The 17371-nt window shown below is 41.3% G+C and overlaps 2 protein-coding genes across 2 annotated transcripts; one reads left to right on the top strand and one right to left on the bottom strand.

The window, feature by feature from the left end:
* Positions 1-168: 168 nt before the first annotated feature.
* Positions 169-6637, bottom strand: alg1 (ALG1 chitobiosyldiphosphodolichol beta-mannosyltransferase). The gene is made up of 13 exons (XM_020094609.2): positions 6305-6637; positions 5377-5454; positions 5171-5274; positions 3985-4133; positions 3391-3480; positions 3158-3271; positions 2798-2919; positions 2136-2174; positions 1988-2047; positions 1789-1899; positions 1088-1202; positions 725-800; positions 169-599 (listed from the first exon to the last, which is right to left on the bottom strand). The coding sequence occupies exons 1-13, from the start codon at positions 6594-6596 to the stop codon at positions 465-467; spliced, it is 1485 nt and encodes a 494-aa protein (XP_019950168.2). The 5' UTR covers positions 6597-6637; the 3' UTR covers positions 169-464.
* Positions 6638-8758: 2121 nt separating this feature from the next.
* c5h16orf89 (chromosome 5 C16orf89 homolog) lies at positions 8759-17322 on the top strand. Its single transcript, XM_020094806.2, has 8 exons — positions 8759-8986; positions 10225-10377; positions 11243-11393; positions 12457-12574; positions 13770-13932; positions 15345-15449; positions 16552-16641; positions 17080-17322. The coding sequence occupies exons 1-8, from the start codon at positions 8809-8811 to the stop codon at positions 17181-17183; spliced, it is 1062 nt and encodes a 353-aa protein (XP_019950365.1). The 5' UTR covers positions 8759-8808; the 3' UTR covers positions 17184-17322.
* Positions 17323-17371: the final 49 nt, after the last annotated feature.

The raw sequence follows: 17371 nt of genomic DNA, 5'->3' as shown, positions 1-17371 counted from the left end.
GAATGAACTGACTGATTTTTTATTCTCATGAGAAACAGTAACTTTAGCAGGACTCTGTGTTCTGAATTTTGAATCCGCCATCATGTGATCACAGGACCCGTCAGCCTCATGTTTCCTTACAGCAGATTCTCGTCCATAGAAATGATCAAACTGTACAGATGACATTCATGTAGTGCCATAAAGATTTTATTTACAAAAGTACATCATCAAATTTTCTTTTATACATTCAAGTTCTCTGAAGCAGGAAAAAAGTTTTAAGGCCACTTTCAAACCTACATTGTTTGGTCTGGACCTTCAGACCTTTCAGTTTAGTCTGAACCAAAATAAAAGGTGTGAAAGGTGGTTTAATTTAGTTTGATCAAAAGAGGTGGCTTTGGTCCTGATCAAATGGAGCAATGGCTCCTTTTGTTTTCATTGAAAAATATTTTTTAATTGTTGGTCATTTAAAAAAGGAAACCTGATGTTTATCTATGTGCAGTGATTAGAGGCAGGACGTTCTGGTCCCAGTTGTCCTCCCAGCGCTGCCCTCTGTTGGTGCGGAGGTTCCTCCTGAACGAACCCAGTCTGCCTTCTGAACTGGGAAACTCTGACAGGAGAGACTGACAAAAAACAAGACAGACAAACATTGCTCATTTAAAAGAAGCTCAAACTCTTAGGGAGGGAGATGGGAGCTGAATCTTTGTATTTCAGTGATTACAAAAACTTTGAAACATCTATTTCTCACCTTGAGCTGCTCAGCGAGCTCCTGCGAGTCAGTGAAGATGAGTCCGTTCTCCTTGTCTTTGACCAGCTCATGTAAACTGAGGAGAACAGCTGAGTTAGCACTGACATGCATGGACAGACGCACACAAAAGGTGAAATACTAATGGACACGCTGTGGCAGCTGATAATGGGCCATAATTGAACCAAACAACACAATCCAACAATCATTAGTTAAAACAAAGTGTGAGAAAATCATCATCATCATCATCATCATCATCATCATCATCATCATCAGGTGAGCTCACGTCTGCAGCCATTCGCTCTAACGTCTTTGTACTCGTACGTTTATCCATCAAAAGCACCGTTCTCCCTGTGAAGTGCTCACCAGTTGAATTGGATGGCGCAGACGGGCAGACAGCAGCCGAACATGTCCACCACCTTCATGGGCAGATCCAGACCGCTGGACGACTTGTGGAGACAAACGCCCAGGTCCGCTGAACCTGGAGAGAACAGAGTGTGACTGACCAGGCTAAAGTAGTGATACTTCCCTTTTTCATGTCACAAAACTGATTTATTTCATTTTGAGGAATCTGTGTATATATGTTAAAAACATATAAAGTAACTTTTCCCGAATACTGTGTGAAAAAGTGGACAGAGACTGTAGGGGAAATTTACTCCATGGAAAAACTAACACATCGTCCATGACTGCAAGAAACACAGCTGGAAGGAAAGTGGGAGAAATGGATGTTATTCTGAACCAAATAGCGAACAAGACTAAGGAGAACACAAACAGAATTAGTTAGTGAAAACTGAGAGAATGGATGGACTGAAGGAGGCGTAACAACCAAAACAGTTGGTTTGTTCTATAGGATTATTTATGAAATATCAATAAAAACTACAGTTAAATGTGTCCTCAGAGTTTCTGCAGGTTTAAACAGGTCACATTTAACCACAATGAATTACATTTAAGACCTATATATATTTTCATTCATTATATTTTAATGTATTTAACAATGGGTCTTAAATCGTCAGATAAACGTGTGTGTCTGAGAGGTGCTGAACACAAACTGCTTGTTTTAATCTTACCTAATAAAACAGGATAATCTTCTGCCTCCAGCCAGGGAGTGCAGATCTTCACATGCTCTAAATGGAGAGAGTCAATCAGCTTCCTGTAGTGTTCTTTCTGAGGACCTTTACCTGCACAAACACACACACACACACACATGAATAAAACCAAACCACTCTGACATCAGTGATGGATAGTGAGGCGGCCCGGGCAGCTCACCTGTGATCGCACAGACTAAGGATGGTAACGAAGCTCCGTCTTTAATGAACCCTTCGTACTCTGTAGAGACAAGTGTTTCTGTGATGAAACACGCTGTGACGCATTTCAGGCTCCATGTGTAAGAGCATCAGTTTAAATCCAGTCATACCTTTAAGAGCCTTCAGCAGGACGGAGAAGTCTTCATCCTCTGTGGAAAGAAATAATGTCTTTGATCTTTGACTAAATACAGACAGAATTAAATTCATTCGTTCACTCAAAGTGACCTAGTGTCATACGGATTAGAGCAGTATTAAGTGCTTCACATCTCTGCCTGTTTAAATAGCTTCAAATAACTCATTAAAACCAAACTTATGAGAAACATGAACACTGGAACAAAGATGAGTGTGATAGAAACTACCTATAGTGACAGAAACCATCTTTGAGAAAACATTATTTAAGTTTGGTCCATGCCCCATCTGCTAACATGCAGGAGGTGGGTTTATGACCTATACTGCAGCCAGCCACCAGGGCCGTCTTGTCACCCATCTCTATTTACAGTCATGGTTAGGTTAATAAAGAAGAATGCTTAAAAAGGAATATATAAAATAAAGTGATTTTAAATTAACAACAATAAAATGAGAGTACCTAGGGTAGGCACAATGTCTATAGTCTAAACATTAATCCTGAGTCCGGCTTAGGAGGCAGGTTGTAAGTTTAAGTTAAAAGATTTCATCTCGTTCAGCTGCTCTTAGATCCTCAGCAGAAACTGATGGAGCGGTTAGAACAGGAGGACCTGAGGAGCCGTGCTGGTTTATGACCTCTTCCTCTGACCTGTCCAGCTGGTGCTGCTGACAAGCAGAGCCGGCCGCTCCTTCCTCAAGGTCACAGAGTCATCAGTGAGATCACGGACTGAGAAGATCGACCTCTCCGCCTCCGACTCCACATCCTCAGAACTGAAAAAACACAACAGGTCAGTCAACATGTTTTACTGCAGATGACCCACACTCAGAAAAACAACATCACGTACAATAATTACTCTGTAGCAGCTTGTTCGTACCTTGTTTGCACTAAATGACGTCAACAATAACATGGCTGCACTCTGTGGCTTTATAATTATATAAATACATTTATTATATGTTGAGTGTCTCACAGTAACCGTGACATGTTCATTTGTGTTGTTGACCCACTCACCCCGTGTGCTGAAACTGAGGATAAGTGTTGGCCAGTCTCATGAAGAGCTCGTGCTGCAGCTTCAGTGGAGTCTCTCTGAAGATGGAGGCTGGTTTGTCATAAAGAGTCGTCGCTCTGCAAAGGTCAAAAACCTCTGACATGGTCAGAATCATTACTGAAAAGGCTCGAGAAGTTAAACTGTCGCTACGTGGTTAGAATGTGTTAATGTGCATTAAGTGCAAAATAAATCATACTTGATGCCCCAGTTTTTCTGCAGGTCGTCCTTCATGGCGTTGGTAACACACAGGTTGTGAGTGGCCAGAGGGCCGAAGAAGTGCTCATACCTGGGAGAACAGAATAATCATCCAAATGACATCTAAACATATGAGCTGCTTCGGGACATCGCTGCACTTGACGGCTGGTAGAGGGATGTATTAAGAATTCTCTACCTAAAGAAACTGTCTTTCATCCTTCATGACAACATCCGGAGATTTATGAAGATATGAAAACCAGTCTTGGACACAGTAAACTCCTCTGGCCTAGACTTTGTGAGTAAATTATTAGAATTTAACACAACTATGTCATTATTCGTTACTCTGGTGTGTTCTCTCTGTACATGTCTATTATTGTGAGTGTATGTAATCATTAACATGGCCTGAATAACAGATAAAACAAAATAAAGAACTTAAGGATTTGATTGTAAAACTACTGTGGTTTGATAAACAAATAGACCTGAGCGCCACATGGTCAAGATATAAATCATGAGCCACTACAGACGACTTTGACTCGCATTATTTACACCAAGTTCAGAAAACCACCGCCATCATTTGTTCTGTTGCAGTACTGACCACTTTGCCAGTCTGACCACCGGGTGACTCTGTCCGTGACTCAGGGCCATGATGGTGTAGCCGTAGTTGTGCCAGTCGATGATCAATCTGCTGCCGCGAAGGACACACACTAACCAGGCCACTGCGATACTGGGCAGACCAGGGGGATTCTGGGATACAAACAGAGTCATTAGCAATAACAGAGAAACTTCGGCAAGGAATCCCACTGAGTGGATTACTTTAAATTCATATAAGCAGAATACTCTTCAACTTTTAAACAGGGGCTTGATTAAAATTAGTTCACTGACTTGGAATAGAGAGAACGGACCCTCTTTCATTCCCTTTCCTCACCCTAACTTCTTGTTACTTTGGTGAGAGGGTACGATCTGCTCTGAGAAGTGGGGAACTGACTGAAGCTGCTTTCAGATCTGCACTGAACTCAAGGGAATCTCTGGACATTCTGTGGAGGGGCTGTATGTGAGAACACAATAATGTCGGAATGTCAGAACACAGCAGGATGTCCTCAGTAGGACTGAGGATGGATGGAATGGCTGTGCTATACACATATAAGACACAGATGAAGATGTCAAGAGAGTTTGTGTTGATGAGAGGCGACTCCAGCTTTGATGGCGAAAACAAAATCACACCATCTCCACAGCGGAAATAATGCATTACCTCCCGCCTCTGCCTGCTGCACCACGCCTTGTCTGAATCCTGCAGAGAATTTTGTTGCTGTTGTGAACGCACCTGAGCAGAGGAACCCTGAGCTGTGTTGTGCAAGTGTGAATGGAGAAGTGTGAAAGACCAGACACATTTCTCTTGAATTCCTCCATAGGACAGGTCTAAAAACAGCTATAGCGTTGCTTTAAAGTTGAAGTGATGATGATGAGAAACAGTGCTGAAACTAAATATTAACATTTAGTTCTATTGATATCTACTAATTTGTCATGGTTTATCGAATGTTTAAAAAAATAGCAAGGATATCTAAGTGCTAGTGTGTCTAAAAACACAGACACAAAAATGAGAAAAAAACATTTCGGATTTAGATGAATTATCTATTGATTAATCAATCAGGAGAATAAAAGTGCCAAATGATTTACAGTGCATATCTGAAGGGAACTGCACAGAAGAAATAATTTCCGTCAGTGTCTGATCTGCTGCAGGTTCATTAATCTGCAGAAACAGGTTTTTTTAGAATGAAACAAACCTGCAGGAGAATGTGAGATTGCAGTTCCATCCTCAGCAGCACAGAGAAAAGTTGCAGACACTGAACAATCACCTTCGTCACATACGTGAGGAGCTTTGGTCCCACTGAAAGAACAAAGCAAATATAGGAACAACGCAAAAGAATAAATCAACTGAAAACAGATGTTCAAAAAACAAACTAATCCCCGCTGATGTGGAAACACTTACCTCGAACACCATTCACCTCTGCTATGGGGACTATCCTGATTTTCTCCTCTCTCAGGACGTCCTGGTGAGGTTTAGAGTCTGAAATGAAACAATGTCAGAGAAAGCATCATTCATTTTACACGTCAACTGATAAGGGATGTTTTTAGTCTTTTTCTTTGTTGTCATTTGTATCAAGTTTCAGGTTAAACTGTAAAATATCAGCCTCGACTACATAAAGGTTTGATAACAACATCTTAGAAATTATTAACAATTTTTTAAATAAATTTATGGCCACATTTTTTACTCTCTAATATCTGTCACAAAAATCAGGATGAGTCAGTATCTAGTTTGTAAGCTGTCTCACAAAAATTGTTTTAATCGGTATCTGAATTAATGTTTTATCAAGGGATTATCACAGAGTGTTCAGATTTTTATAAGTTAGTTCCCTTTTCTTTCTTCGAAGCCTCAAGCATTAAAGTTTATTTGACCTCATCAAGATATGTTGCAGTTGTTCTCGATTGCCTAAACACTTATGTCCACCCTGACATGCTTTAGATATTCATACTTATTCAAGTCAGAGTCAGAATCCTTTATTGTCAATGTTCAACATTGTCACAACAGTGACAGTTGTTTTCGCAGCTCTTCTTGTTACAGCAGCATTTATCTGACTTTTAGAATCAGTGTATGTTTTCATTTGGTTGAGCTCAATTAAACCAATTAAGTTGTGGGTCTTTGTATGAGATCTACGCTGTGATAAGATGTTGATGATCAAATGGATCTCAGATCTTTAGAAACGACTTCAACTGGATCAGGATCAGTGTGTTTTAACCAACAGAGATAAACTGACTGACACTATCTGTGTGTGTGTGTGTGTGTGTGTGTGTGTGTGTGTGTGTGTGTGTGTGTGTGTGTGTGTGTGTGTGTGTGTGTGTGTGTGTTGGACTCTCACCTGAAAACCCGACAAACGTCACATCATATCCATGTCTGCTCAGGGACAGGGTATGATACTGCATACGGGGGCTGCGACCTATGTCCCCGAGCACCAGCGCACACACCCGCCGCTCGCTCCCGGCGTCCCGCTGCCGCAAACCCCGCAGCCACAGCGACACCAACGCGGCTACCACCACGAGACACACGAGCGAAGGTGACACGTCCGGCCTTGTCACACAAAACACCGCAAATAGTCCCGCAACCAGCGCAAAGAGCGTCAGACCAGACGAGCCGGTGCAGGGCGACGCCATGTTTGTTTGGAACACGTGATGACGTGTCCCAGGGAAAGGGGAGGGGCTTGAGATTTAAAGGGCCCGTAGACTTGAGCTGTGAGTGCGTCATGAAGCTGTGTGTGAAGGAGGTGAGAGAGGAGAGAGGAGAGAGGAGAGAGGAGAGAGGAGAGAGGAGTGAGGAGAGAGGAGAGAGGAGAGAGGAGTGAGGAGTGAGGAGAGAGGAGAGAGAGGAGAGAGGAGAGAGAGGAGAGATGAGTGAGGAGAGAGGAGAGAGAGGAGAGAGGAGAGAGGAGAGAGGAGAGAGGAGAGAGGAGTGAAGAGAGAGGAGTGAGGAGAGAGGAGAGAGGAGTGAAGAGAGAGGAGAGAGGAGCGAGGAGAGAGGAGAGAGGAGTGAGGAGAGAGGAGTGAAAAGAGAGGAGTGAGGAGTGAGGAGAGAGGAGTGAAGAGAGAGGAGAGAGGAGCGAGGAGAGAGGAGTGAAGAGAGAGGAGAGAGGAGCGAGGAGCGAGGAGAGAGGAGAGAGGAGAGAGGAGTGAGGAGTGAGGAGAGAGGAGTGAAAAGAGAGGAGTGAGGAGAGAGGAGTGAGGAGAGAGGAGTGAAAAGAGAGGAGTGAGGAGAGAGGAGTGAGGAGAGATGAGTGAGGAGAGAGGAGTGAGGTGAGAGGAGTGAGGAGTGAGGAGAGAGGAGTGAGGAGAGAGGAGTGAGGTGAGAGGAGTGAGGAGTGAGGAGTGAGGAGTGAGGAGAGAGGAGAGAGGAGAGAGGAGTGAAGAGAGAGGAGAGAGGAGCGAGGAGAGAGGAGAGAGGAGTGAGGAGTGAGGAGAGAGGAGAGAGGAGTGAAGAGAGAGGAGAGAGGAGAGAGGAGTGAGGAGAGAGGAGTGAGGAGAGAGGAGAGAGGAGTGAGGAGAGAGGAGTGAGGAGTGAGGAGAGAGGAGTGAGGAGTGAGGTGAGAGGAGTGAGGAGTGAGGAGTGAGGAGAGAGGAGAGAGGAGTGAAGAGAGAGGAGAGAGGAGAGAGGAGTGAGGAGTGAGGAGAGAGGAGAGAGGAGTGAAGAGAGAGGAGAGAGGAGTGAGGAGAGAGGAGTGAGGAGAGAGGAGAGAGGAGTGAGGAGAGAGGAGTGAGGAGTGAGGAGTGAGGAGAGAGGAAACAGGGATGAGCTCTGTGATGCAGGATGTGCTCCCACAGCTAAAGAAAAGTTTCCTGTCATGAGCAAAGATGTTTTCACTTTCAAAGTACACTTCATACATTCTTGTCTTTAGTGGCCTTTAATCTTGTGTAACATTGTGTGCACTTCACATGACTGTCTGTTCTACCTACAAGGGAAAACTAAACAGGGTGGTGTCCTGTTTCTCAGCTCCTGTCTCAGACTACACCTATGCAGAACCAGTCGGATCTGGTATATGGCGTACTTCTCCTATAAGGGATGCTTGCACTAACCGCTCTCTGTCAACATTCTGAGATCCCTGTGACTCTGTGTTGACCCTCTCTGCAGAAAGCTCTCAGTAAAATACAGTTTTACCAGTGCAAACATTTTTTGACGACGATGGGATAATGGTGCCAAAGAATGTGGTTCCTAATCCACCAGGACCAGGCCCAGGTCAGAATGATACATAACATACTGATACTGTTATATGACTTCATTATGTTCTGAGGACATGTATTGATAATAGTTACAGAAGCAAATCAAACTGGAGTTCATGTTTCCACTCATATTGCAATAGTTACTTTGAACTGTATTATAAGTGATTTAGTTTTGCAGTTAAAAATTGCACATGATGGTTTAATTAGTTTGATTCCTTTGTCTCTATGACAGGACGTTTTGTCAGTTACATAAGAGGTCATTCCTTCAAGAAAAGGGAAAACAATAAAGTTGAAGTGAAGCAAAGCATACATCTCTCTGGCTATAACTTGATTTATTTGTACAAGTGCAAAACACCACAAACGTGTGAGATGGTCTTTTAAAGGTTTAATTGATGTCTTTGAATGTAAAATCTCAGAAGTTACAATTAACTAAATTATCTAGAAAGTCAGCAAAATGTAGAGAACAGCAACAGAAATAAATACAGACAATTTTCTAATTGAAATCATCTTAAATTTGGATTTCGTAATAACAGCCCCTCTGACGTCATGGTTCCTCCCCCAACTCATCCTCTACCTCCCTCTCTCTCTCTCTCTCTCTCTCTCTGGGTCTGTCCCGGAGCCTCAGACTGGAATTATCCGGGAGAGAGGACACACCATGCGGGCAGCGAGGCTCCAGCCGGCCGCGGTGCTGCTTCTGTTCGCCGCAGTGTGCGGGTCGCGGGCGGAGGTGATCGATGACGTCCTGAGCAGCCTCTCCAGAGGAGCATCCTTCCTGGAGCGGCAGCATGAACACATCAACCTGGACGGAGTGGTCGGGTTCCTCATGCTGCAGGGTAGGATCACACTGCAGCTGTGGGACGACTCACCTCTGAGAGACTGACCTTGTTCTTACAGAAACATCCGCAGCTCTCTGCGGGTTTGTCACGAGTGGGCTCAGTTAAAGTGGGACAATGATTTCAGTCTTTTTAGATCATAGCCACAGACTGGCCACGGTGGGAATACTCAGGAGAGACTGGACGGCCTCAAATCTTAGTGCATTTACTCTTAGTTACTAAAGGAACTAAAAAAACAGCCAAATTCATCATGTAATCAAGTTACAACCTTTGCATGATGATTAGATGACAGTCGATACTTGGAACATACATGGAAGAGGTCCCACCCATCATGGACTGTTGAATTATTTTTGTCTCTCCAACATTTATATCTGCAAATATGTTTTACAGTAAGAGTATGAGTAGAGTAGTAAAAGTAGATGATTTCAGCCTCTCCCAGAGATACCAGTATCAATATCTGCGAAATGCAAACTTTTTTGTGTTTAATCTTACATTTTTAAAATGTTTTTTTCTTAATTCAAGTTCTAAATATTTGGTTTTCTTTATACTCATAGGTGTAAATACATGGTTAAACTAAGATACAAAGCCTCAATTGCATTTCTTTGTCACAAGGTTTGATGAGGAAATCTTAAAATCATTACCCATTTAAAAAAAAAAAATCTATAGTTGGTTTAATTATGTATTACATGCGCATCACTTTCAATCACTTTAGTGTGAGACAGGAAACAGTTAAACATGTATTTATTGTACAAAACTGCAACAGTTTTAACTTTAAGTTCCCATAAAGACACCATTCCAAATACTTTGAAATATAAATAATGTCTTTATGAATGCTTATTAATGCTTTATGGATCAGATATTGGCTATTAATAACTAAATTTGGGTATCCAGGTTTTGGGAAAACCTCCTCCATTATGACAGTTTTCTAACACTTAAGTTCATTAAAGAGACGCCTCAAAGCCGCCAAGTCTGCATTGTTACGGCATCTTTAATAAACAATGATAGGTTTTTGAAATTGTAGTACGTCATTAGAAAAACTCACCAAACTTACCAAACACTCAAATATTGGCTGCAACTAACAATTCTTTTCATTACCAATTTAATCTGCTGATTATGTTTTCATCAATCAATTATTTTGTCCATTAAACGTCAGAAACATAATTTCCCATGAACCAAGAGACCAAAGCACAAAAAGATATGTTATGCTCCTGATTCTTTTCGTCTGTTTTGTTTCTCAGCTGAGCTGAAGGAAGCTGTTCGGACATGGCCTCACACTGACCTGGTCAGCTGGGGTCAGAGAACCTCCACCGTAGCACTGGTCAAACGTCTCGACCGAAGCTTTGAAAAAGCTGTCGCTGCCCTGCAGCAGAACGACCCCAAGTACTACAGAGGTGAGACCTTTACAGCCGCAGAAAGACTTTATCTACCCAGAAGTCCTTGTGGTATGATGCCAGCTGCAATGGAAGAAACTTCCCAGTAAACTCATGTTTGAAGTAAATTTACTCAAATGTCTTACATGAAAATACCTCAAAGTGGAAAGTTATTTATAAAAATCAATTTCTTTTACTTTGCACTTGTATATGTTTGGTGGGCTCTGTGCTGTTACTGGGAACATATGACTCCGGAAAAAATCTGACTCTGATAATAAGACCTTGGGAACATAGGATTGTAGAAACATGTGACTATGGGGCACAGGACTGTGGCAGCATATGACTTTGGAAACATAGAACTCAGGGGTTAGAGCGCTCTTCGTACCAGAATCGAATAGAATAGAATGCCTTTAATGTCATCACACATTGAAGCATGGCGAAATTACAGCAGCTACCACTGAAAGGTGCATTTAGTAAAAAAAGAAATAAAATATAACAATAAAATAAGCATGTTTACAGGGCGGTAAAAACTATACAAAATAGTGCAAGAGGAGGTGGTTGTGGTTGATTGTAGTGCAAAGTAGGTAGTTATGAAGTTACAAGGTTACAAAGAAGGTCAGTGGTATGATCCCAGTCTTCCGTAGTCCACATGCCGAAGTGTCCTTGGGCAATATACTGAACACCAAATTGCCAATAACATTTGACTCTATAGTACTTCGGGAACATAGGAATCTTAAAACGTAGCACCCTGGGATGAATATATGACTCAGGAACATAAAAAGTTGGGAACATGAGATGTTGGGAACATTGGGAACATAGGACTCTTGGACTATAAGACTCTGGGACTATAAGACTCTGGGAACAATGACTTGTGTATGTTGTGCAGAGTTTGAGCCCTTGCTGTCGTGGAGTTTCTGGTTGATTCCTCAGGAGTGGAGCTCCACAGATCCCAGCCTGGTCTATCCCTCCACCATGACCACTGAGTGTTATGATGAGCAGCTCAGTGACAAATGTCTGACCCTGCTGCTGGGAACCTGGTATGAACACACTCCAACAGAGAGAACAACACACTGTAGCTTGAGTTGATTAAATAAACTAGTGCAGTGCCTGTTCTAAACACGTCTGTTTGTTTGTCCTGTGTTGATGCTCCAGAGCTTCTACAGAATTATTCCTCGTCATTAGTGAGTCCCCCTCCTAAAGTTCTACAATATACTGTCACTTTTTAATTGTGTCCATGCTGGACGTTGTGTGCAGAGCTTTTTGTAAACAGTCTAGTTAGTCTAGACAGTCTAGTGAAGTTAGAAAACATCCTACCTTGTTTACCACTAATGAGGCTGTTGTGTGTTTATGATCAACCAGTTTTTTATTTTCCTTTGCAGTAATTTTCATAAAATGGAACTGAATATGCTTGATTACTGTTCACGTATTTGCTTATATATACATTTTAAATATTGATATAGCTGATTTGATTATTTTTCATAATTGAATCTCAGTTGTTCCAGAGGTCTAATAAACAACCGACTCAATCTTCCGACCCAAGTTCACAACTTTTCAAAATAAAAGCTCTGTGATTCAGGTAGATATAAAGCACTTTAGCATCAAAATGAAGGTTGAGCTTTTAATATTGCAGACAAAATGCTAGAGAGGTAGCGATTCCATGAATGCAGTTGCCATGACGGACATCAGCACTCGCAAAACCTGCAACTGTGAATGTCTGTGTCTCAAAAATAATCATTATTGAAATGAGCTAGCAATGATTTTGGCCTGGGGGTCACCAGTTGCCAACCAATGCTGCAGGTTATCTGAGGACATACAAGAAGACATGTTCAACTCAGTCCTGATACTAACTGTAAACATTGCTGTGTTTAACACTGAAGGCATCATGTGTCCAAATCAAGGCAAAATTGCCACTACACTTCCATGGGCTCTGAGCAATGCACAAGCCAAGTCAAGCAGATGAACAGTTCTCTAGAGATGCGTTCCACATACAGACAGACAGAAGGACAGATCTGTGGAATTAGTAGATGGATGAATAGGTACATATGTTACAGTGTTGTGAGGAAACTCACCTGTCTAAGTCACGGTTATCTCTCCGAGCAGGAAGATGAACGGGACGCCATGTATCGTCACCAAGCCGTGTCGGGACACCATGACTCATTTTGGTTGTCCGCATTACTCCCTGTCCCACCAGCTGCTCTACTTCATGATCGGAAAAATGGTGAGAAGTAACATCATCGCAAACTATTAAATCACTGTAAACATTTAGGAAAGCATTGCTCATTTTTTGAGTCTCACACACACCATGCTGTTTTCCTCACCTAATTCCCTGCTGGAAATAGTCCACTACAAATGTAGAGTGCAACTGCATATTTAAGCTATGCAGTAGCAAGGTTAGAAATGTATTGGGTACTGACAACTCTCTTGACATAAATAGCAATCTAAACAAAAAAGGGCTTAAAGGCTTAGGACCCAATTAACACACAGTAGAGGAAAGTTAAGAACCAAATAAAAGCTGCACACAGTAAGACTCACAAGAGGATTATCACTGCATATCATATTATGCCATGAACATACAAAAGTTATCTTATTTATGTGGCCAATAACTCACAAATATTTAAGTTATTATACCAAGATTTCACAGTACCCGTCAACAATATAGTACATTGCCCCTTTAACCAAGTACCGAAAAAAGAAAACCAAGAAACAAGAGAAAACTAATTCGAACACACACACTGCTGTACTCTGGACGGGCAGGAGAGAGAGAGAGTGCTACTGCCGGTGTCCCTAAATAATCCCCCCCTCTCCCCCTGTTCTATTGGCATCCTTGTTCAATCAGTAAATAAACTGTTGTGATCTCTTGTCAACCATGACATAGAAAGATCACAAATTAAGAACATGAATAAATAAATGAAGGAATATATATATTTGGAACATACCCCAAAAATAATGTGACTGATTAAAATTATTCTGTGTACAAAACCTGGCACTTTTAATGTGAATCATACAGGGGTGCCCACCTGTTACATATGGTAATGACTGCAGTGAGCTGCTGTTTTAACAAATTCGAGTATTTTAAAATGAAACTATATGCATGGTTTTTAAAGATTAACATTGTCAGCGGGAGCCAATGGATTTAGACTGGAGACAGACTGGTTTAGAAAAATATAGAATATCCTCTGAAAACAGGAGCATTTCTTAACTTTTCGAGGCAATTCGCTTTTTAGATTTTGATATTTCCTGTGTACAAAGTGTTTAATATACCAAGTTAATTTCAAAGAACCTGGTCAGAATAGATAAAGCTAAAAATGAGTCCTCAATAAATAAGCAGAATCGTTGCTGTGCTTATAACCTCGACTCTACAGACTTTATGTGGGGATCCAGGTTAGATTCTGATCAGTGTGTTTCCTCCTCAGAGAGGCTGCACTAACCTGCTGAAAGGCGACACACGACCGACTAGAGCCAACATGACTGAGAAAAACTACCAGAAGATCTTCTGCTCCAACATGATGAAGACCAACCAGGACATCATCCAAGATGGTCTGACCGAACAGACGGTCGACATCTTCATCGAAAACAGTGAGTGAGACACTCACGCTATTTAAATCACTGTCTTCCAAAAAAGCAACCAATTTATTTATGTCTTTGTTGCATTGTTTCCATTCGATCTGGTTAGTTTGGGTTTGACATTGTAATTTAGGGAGCAGACTAAAGAATGTTGTATGACATTTGTACGTCCTGTCATCATCACTTACTGTATGTGAGCTAGATACTCCATGCTGATTGGTTTGTAGACAGGGGTGTGTCTGATGTAAGGCAGGTAGTAGTCTTTCTGTTTGAATGAAGGAAACTAATCTATCAGTTCATTTCATTAATTTGGTTACTACCTTCATATCATAATGGTTTTATGACCCGCATCATGAACTTCAGGTGCAGTACTCCATACAAGTTCCAATGCACCAAATTAACGTGCTTGTTTTTCAAACATCATATTATTGGAGGTATAGGCTGGGCAATTAACTGGAAATGTATCAAAACCAACATTCAACTTTAACTGACTTCATCTTTTAAAAAAAAAAAGAGATCAATAAAGTTCGATCTAATCTAATCTAATTTTATTTGAACGAATCTAATCTAATCTTGTTTATGTTGGTTAATACAGTTAGTACTTACCTCAATGCGTGCATTCACTAACTGTCAGGTTTGCACTACCTTCCTCTCTCCTCACTCCCCCCCTGACCTGCGTCCACTTTACACATTAACAATAAACACCAACACTAATCAGAAGCTAGTGGAGCTCTAATTGGAGGTGAAGACTACAAGATGCTTGGTTTTCTTCTTCTATTGTTTAATGCTGTCTCAACTTCCTGCAGTTGGTCCGATCTATCCAAAAGAGTGTTTTTTAACACTGTAAACCGTCCCAACCATGGTTCAGTCTGATCTGGGACCATCTATTTTGGTCGGACTAAACTCAGACTGAGTTGGTCTGGACCGTGGTCTGAGGCACCTTCCCCACATGTTATTTTGGTTTGGACTAAACTGAGAGGTCAGAAGGTCCGGACCTACCAAGGTGTGAAAGTGTTAATCAGATATAGAACTATGTCAGACATTTTTACACATTCTTTGATCAATAATAAAATGTCCAATGTTTTCATTTCGATTTTGCAGTGGTTTGTGGTGTATTACTTGTTTTTTGCAGGGATAATTGAAGCTTCACCAACTTTATTTGTGCAGAGATCTGCTTTGATCTTTGTTTCTCTGATATACTGAAGCGCATGTTCAAATTCTTTAAACACAGAAATCTGCACTGTTGTCATATGACTCGATCTCACACATTGGCAGAACCTTGTTGTTTTGAGAACAAAACATATTCTCAGTTTCGATCTGAAGCTAAGAAATTGTTGAATTACAATTGGAGATTCAGCAGAAACCGTTTTAAAAAATGGATTTGTTGGTGTCTGAACTTCAGTCCCTCTCTTCTCTGTCGGCAGTCCTGATATGTGGATTGGCTGGTTTCTCCGACTTCTACAAAGCTGATTGGCTGCAGCACATCCTCAGGCTGCAGGACGAGGAAGTTGGCTGCTTCGGGAGAGACAGTGAGTGTTTGTGTCACTGCGACCTCTCAAAACAAATGTTTTGCCTAGTGAATGTAATATCTGCACACTTAGACTCATGGATTGAATGATTAGATTTTGATGGTCAAAGTGCAAAGGTCACAGTGGCCTATGAAAAAAAAAAAGTAGACTGAAAATACAACCATAGGGTGGTAATTCTAGATTGAAATAAGTTATGATCACATTGATTGATTTAGTAATGAGGTACCAAAGGTGCGAGCTCCTCAGACCCTTCACTGTTGGATGGTTCAGAAGACACTTTCCATCACTTCCATTACAACATGGTCTGTGAATGGATCCTAGAGTTTGCTGTGGCTGAACCTGACACTCCACGCACTGATGTACACGGCTGCGTATCCCTGATCCTTTAACACCGCTGTGACTTAATTACATTTCATTGTTTTTTATCTTAAATTGTCTAACTCATTCAAAAATATATATTTATCAGGCAGTGATATCACCACTGTATTTTGATCTGCTCTGATCAGTTTTGGAATTCAGAACCAAATCAATCAGAACTAAGACTTTAGACATTTTTAATGGATTCAGCAACTCAGTGTTCACACTGCAATTTCAAAGGGAAATTCTATTTTGTTTAGATTTTTCTTTTTATAAATTTGAATTATCTAATTAATTATTTTTATTTTCTTTTAATTTGTTTAATTAACTGCAGTTATTTCATTTACTAAACTTTTATTTTAGTTTCATCTTCAATTTAGTTATTTTATTTAAAAAGCAACAAGGTGTGATTTGATTTGGTTTTCGACAAAAACATTTTAATACCCACGAACCAGATCAATCAGAACATCATTTCATCTGGATTTAGCAGCTCAGCGTTCTCATGGCATTTTCATACAGTCTGGTTTACACTAAGGTACAGTTATCAATATTAGCCCAGTGGTTCTGAGTCTTTTCTGCCTAATCTGTTTCTTTAGTTGGTGTATAGTTAGTGTCATGTGTATTTATACATAAAGAAGTCCAAGCATTTGTCTACTATTAATATTAGTAGTATTAGTAATTCATATTTAGCATTTATTTTAGATGCCCCATGCAAGACAGTTGATTTTCTCTCCTGTTTCCTCAGAGAGCATCATGTCTCAGATCATTGGAGACGAGCTGCTGGAACAGCTGCAGCCCCACAGGAGAGTGAAGAGGAGGGAGAAGATACTTCCAGGTCAGTTTGAGTTTGTGTGATGTTCGTTGAGAGACTGATTGATCTAAAAAGACATGCATCTCCCATTAAAGTTGAAGATTTGGTTACTTGTGACTGGTCAAGTACATGTGTGGGTGGGACCTGGATACTGCAGCAGTAAAGGAACAGAACAAACTCATAAAGGACCTGAGGGTGCCCTGAGAGGGCCTGTTAACTAGGTCCTTTCCAAACTACACCAACATGCACTTTATTAGGAAGTTCCTCTGCTTTCAAAACAGCCTCAGTTCTTTGAGTCATGGACTTCACAAGAAGTTGGAAACATCTGCTCCATGTTGACATGACTGTACTGGAGCCTTTAACAACTGTTGTTTTGGTGTTGGCAGCTTTTTACATGAAGCGTTTGAGTATTTTCGCTAATTCTTTTTTTTTCATCCCCATCGCTCTCCTCTCTCGTCTCAGATGGCTGCTCCAGTCACATGACAGCTGTGGCTGTTGGCGCTCTGGGAGGATACCTGAACTATTACCTGACTGAACAGGACATAACAAAGAGGCCGCTCTCCTGAACGCACAGCCAGCCTCACCCTGCTGCCACAGCCGGGGGGTTGTGTATTCGGGTGAACAGAATGTTTTAGATCATCAGGTAGAGACTCTCAACACAATATCTTGCTTTATGAAAATAGTCTTGAGATGACGAAGTACTTAAAATGCTGGGATGTGGCTGTTTGGCACAAAATGGAAATTTCCATGTTGT

This window comes from Paralichthys olivaceus, chromosome 5, assembly GCF_024713975.1.
Source record: "Paralichthys olivaceus isolate ysfri-2021 chromosome 5, ASM2471397v2, whole genome shotgun sequence".
NCBI lineage: Eukaryota > Metazoa > Chordata > Actinopteri > Pleuronectiformes > Paralichthyidae > Paralichthys > Paralichthys olivaceus.
This window is presented reverse-complemented; position numbering and strand designations above follow the sequence as displayed.

Excerpts from the sequence above, each read along its gene's own strand:
- alg1 (XM_020094609.2), bottom strand. The coding sequence starts at position 6,596 with ATGGCGTCGCCCTGCACCGGCTCGTCTGGTCTGACGCTCTTTGCGCTG. Across the intron at positions 2,920-3,157 it reads CCTCAGTTTCAGCACACGGG|TTCTGAGGATGTGGAGTCGG; the intron begins GTGAGTGGGTCA and ends GTGTTTTTTCAG. Across the intron at positions 1,203-1,788 it reads AGATTATCCTGTTTTATTAG|GTTCAGCGGACCTGGGCGTT; the intron begins GTAAGATTAAAA and ends TGTTCTCTCCAG.
- c5h16orf89 (XM_020094806.2), top strand. The coding sequence starts at position 8,809 with ATGCGGGCAGCGAGGCTCCAGCCGGCCGCGGTGCTGCTTCTGTTCGCC. Across the intron at positions 13,933-15,344 it reads CGACATCTTCATCGAAAACA|TCCTGATATGTGGATTGGCT; the intron begins GTGAGTGAGACA and ends CTCTGTCGGCAG. Across the intron at positions 16,642-17,079 it reads GAGGGAGAAGATACTTCCAG|ATGGCTGCTCCAGTCACATG; the intron begins GTCAGTTTGAGT and ends CTCTCGTCTCAG.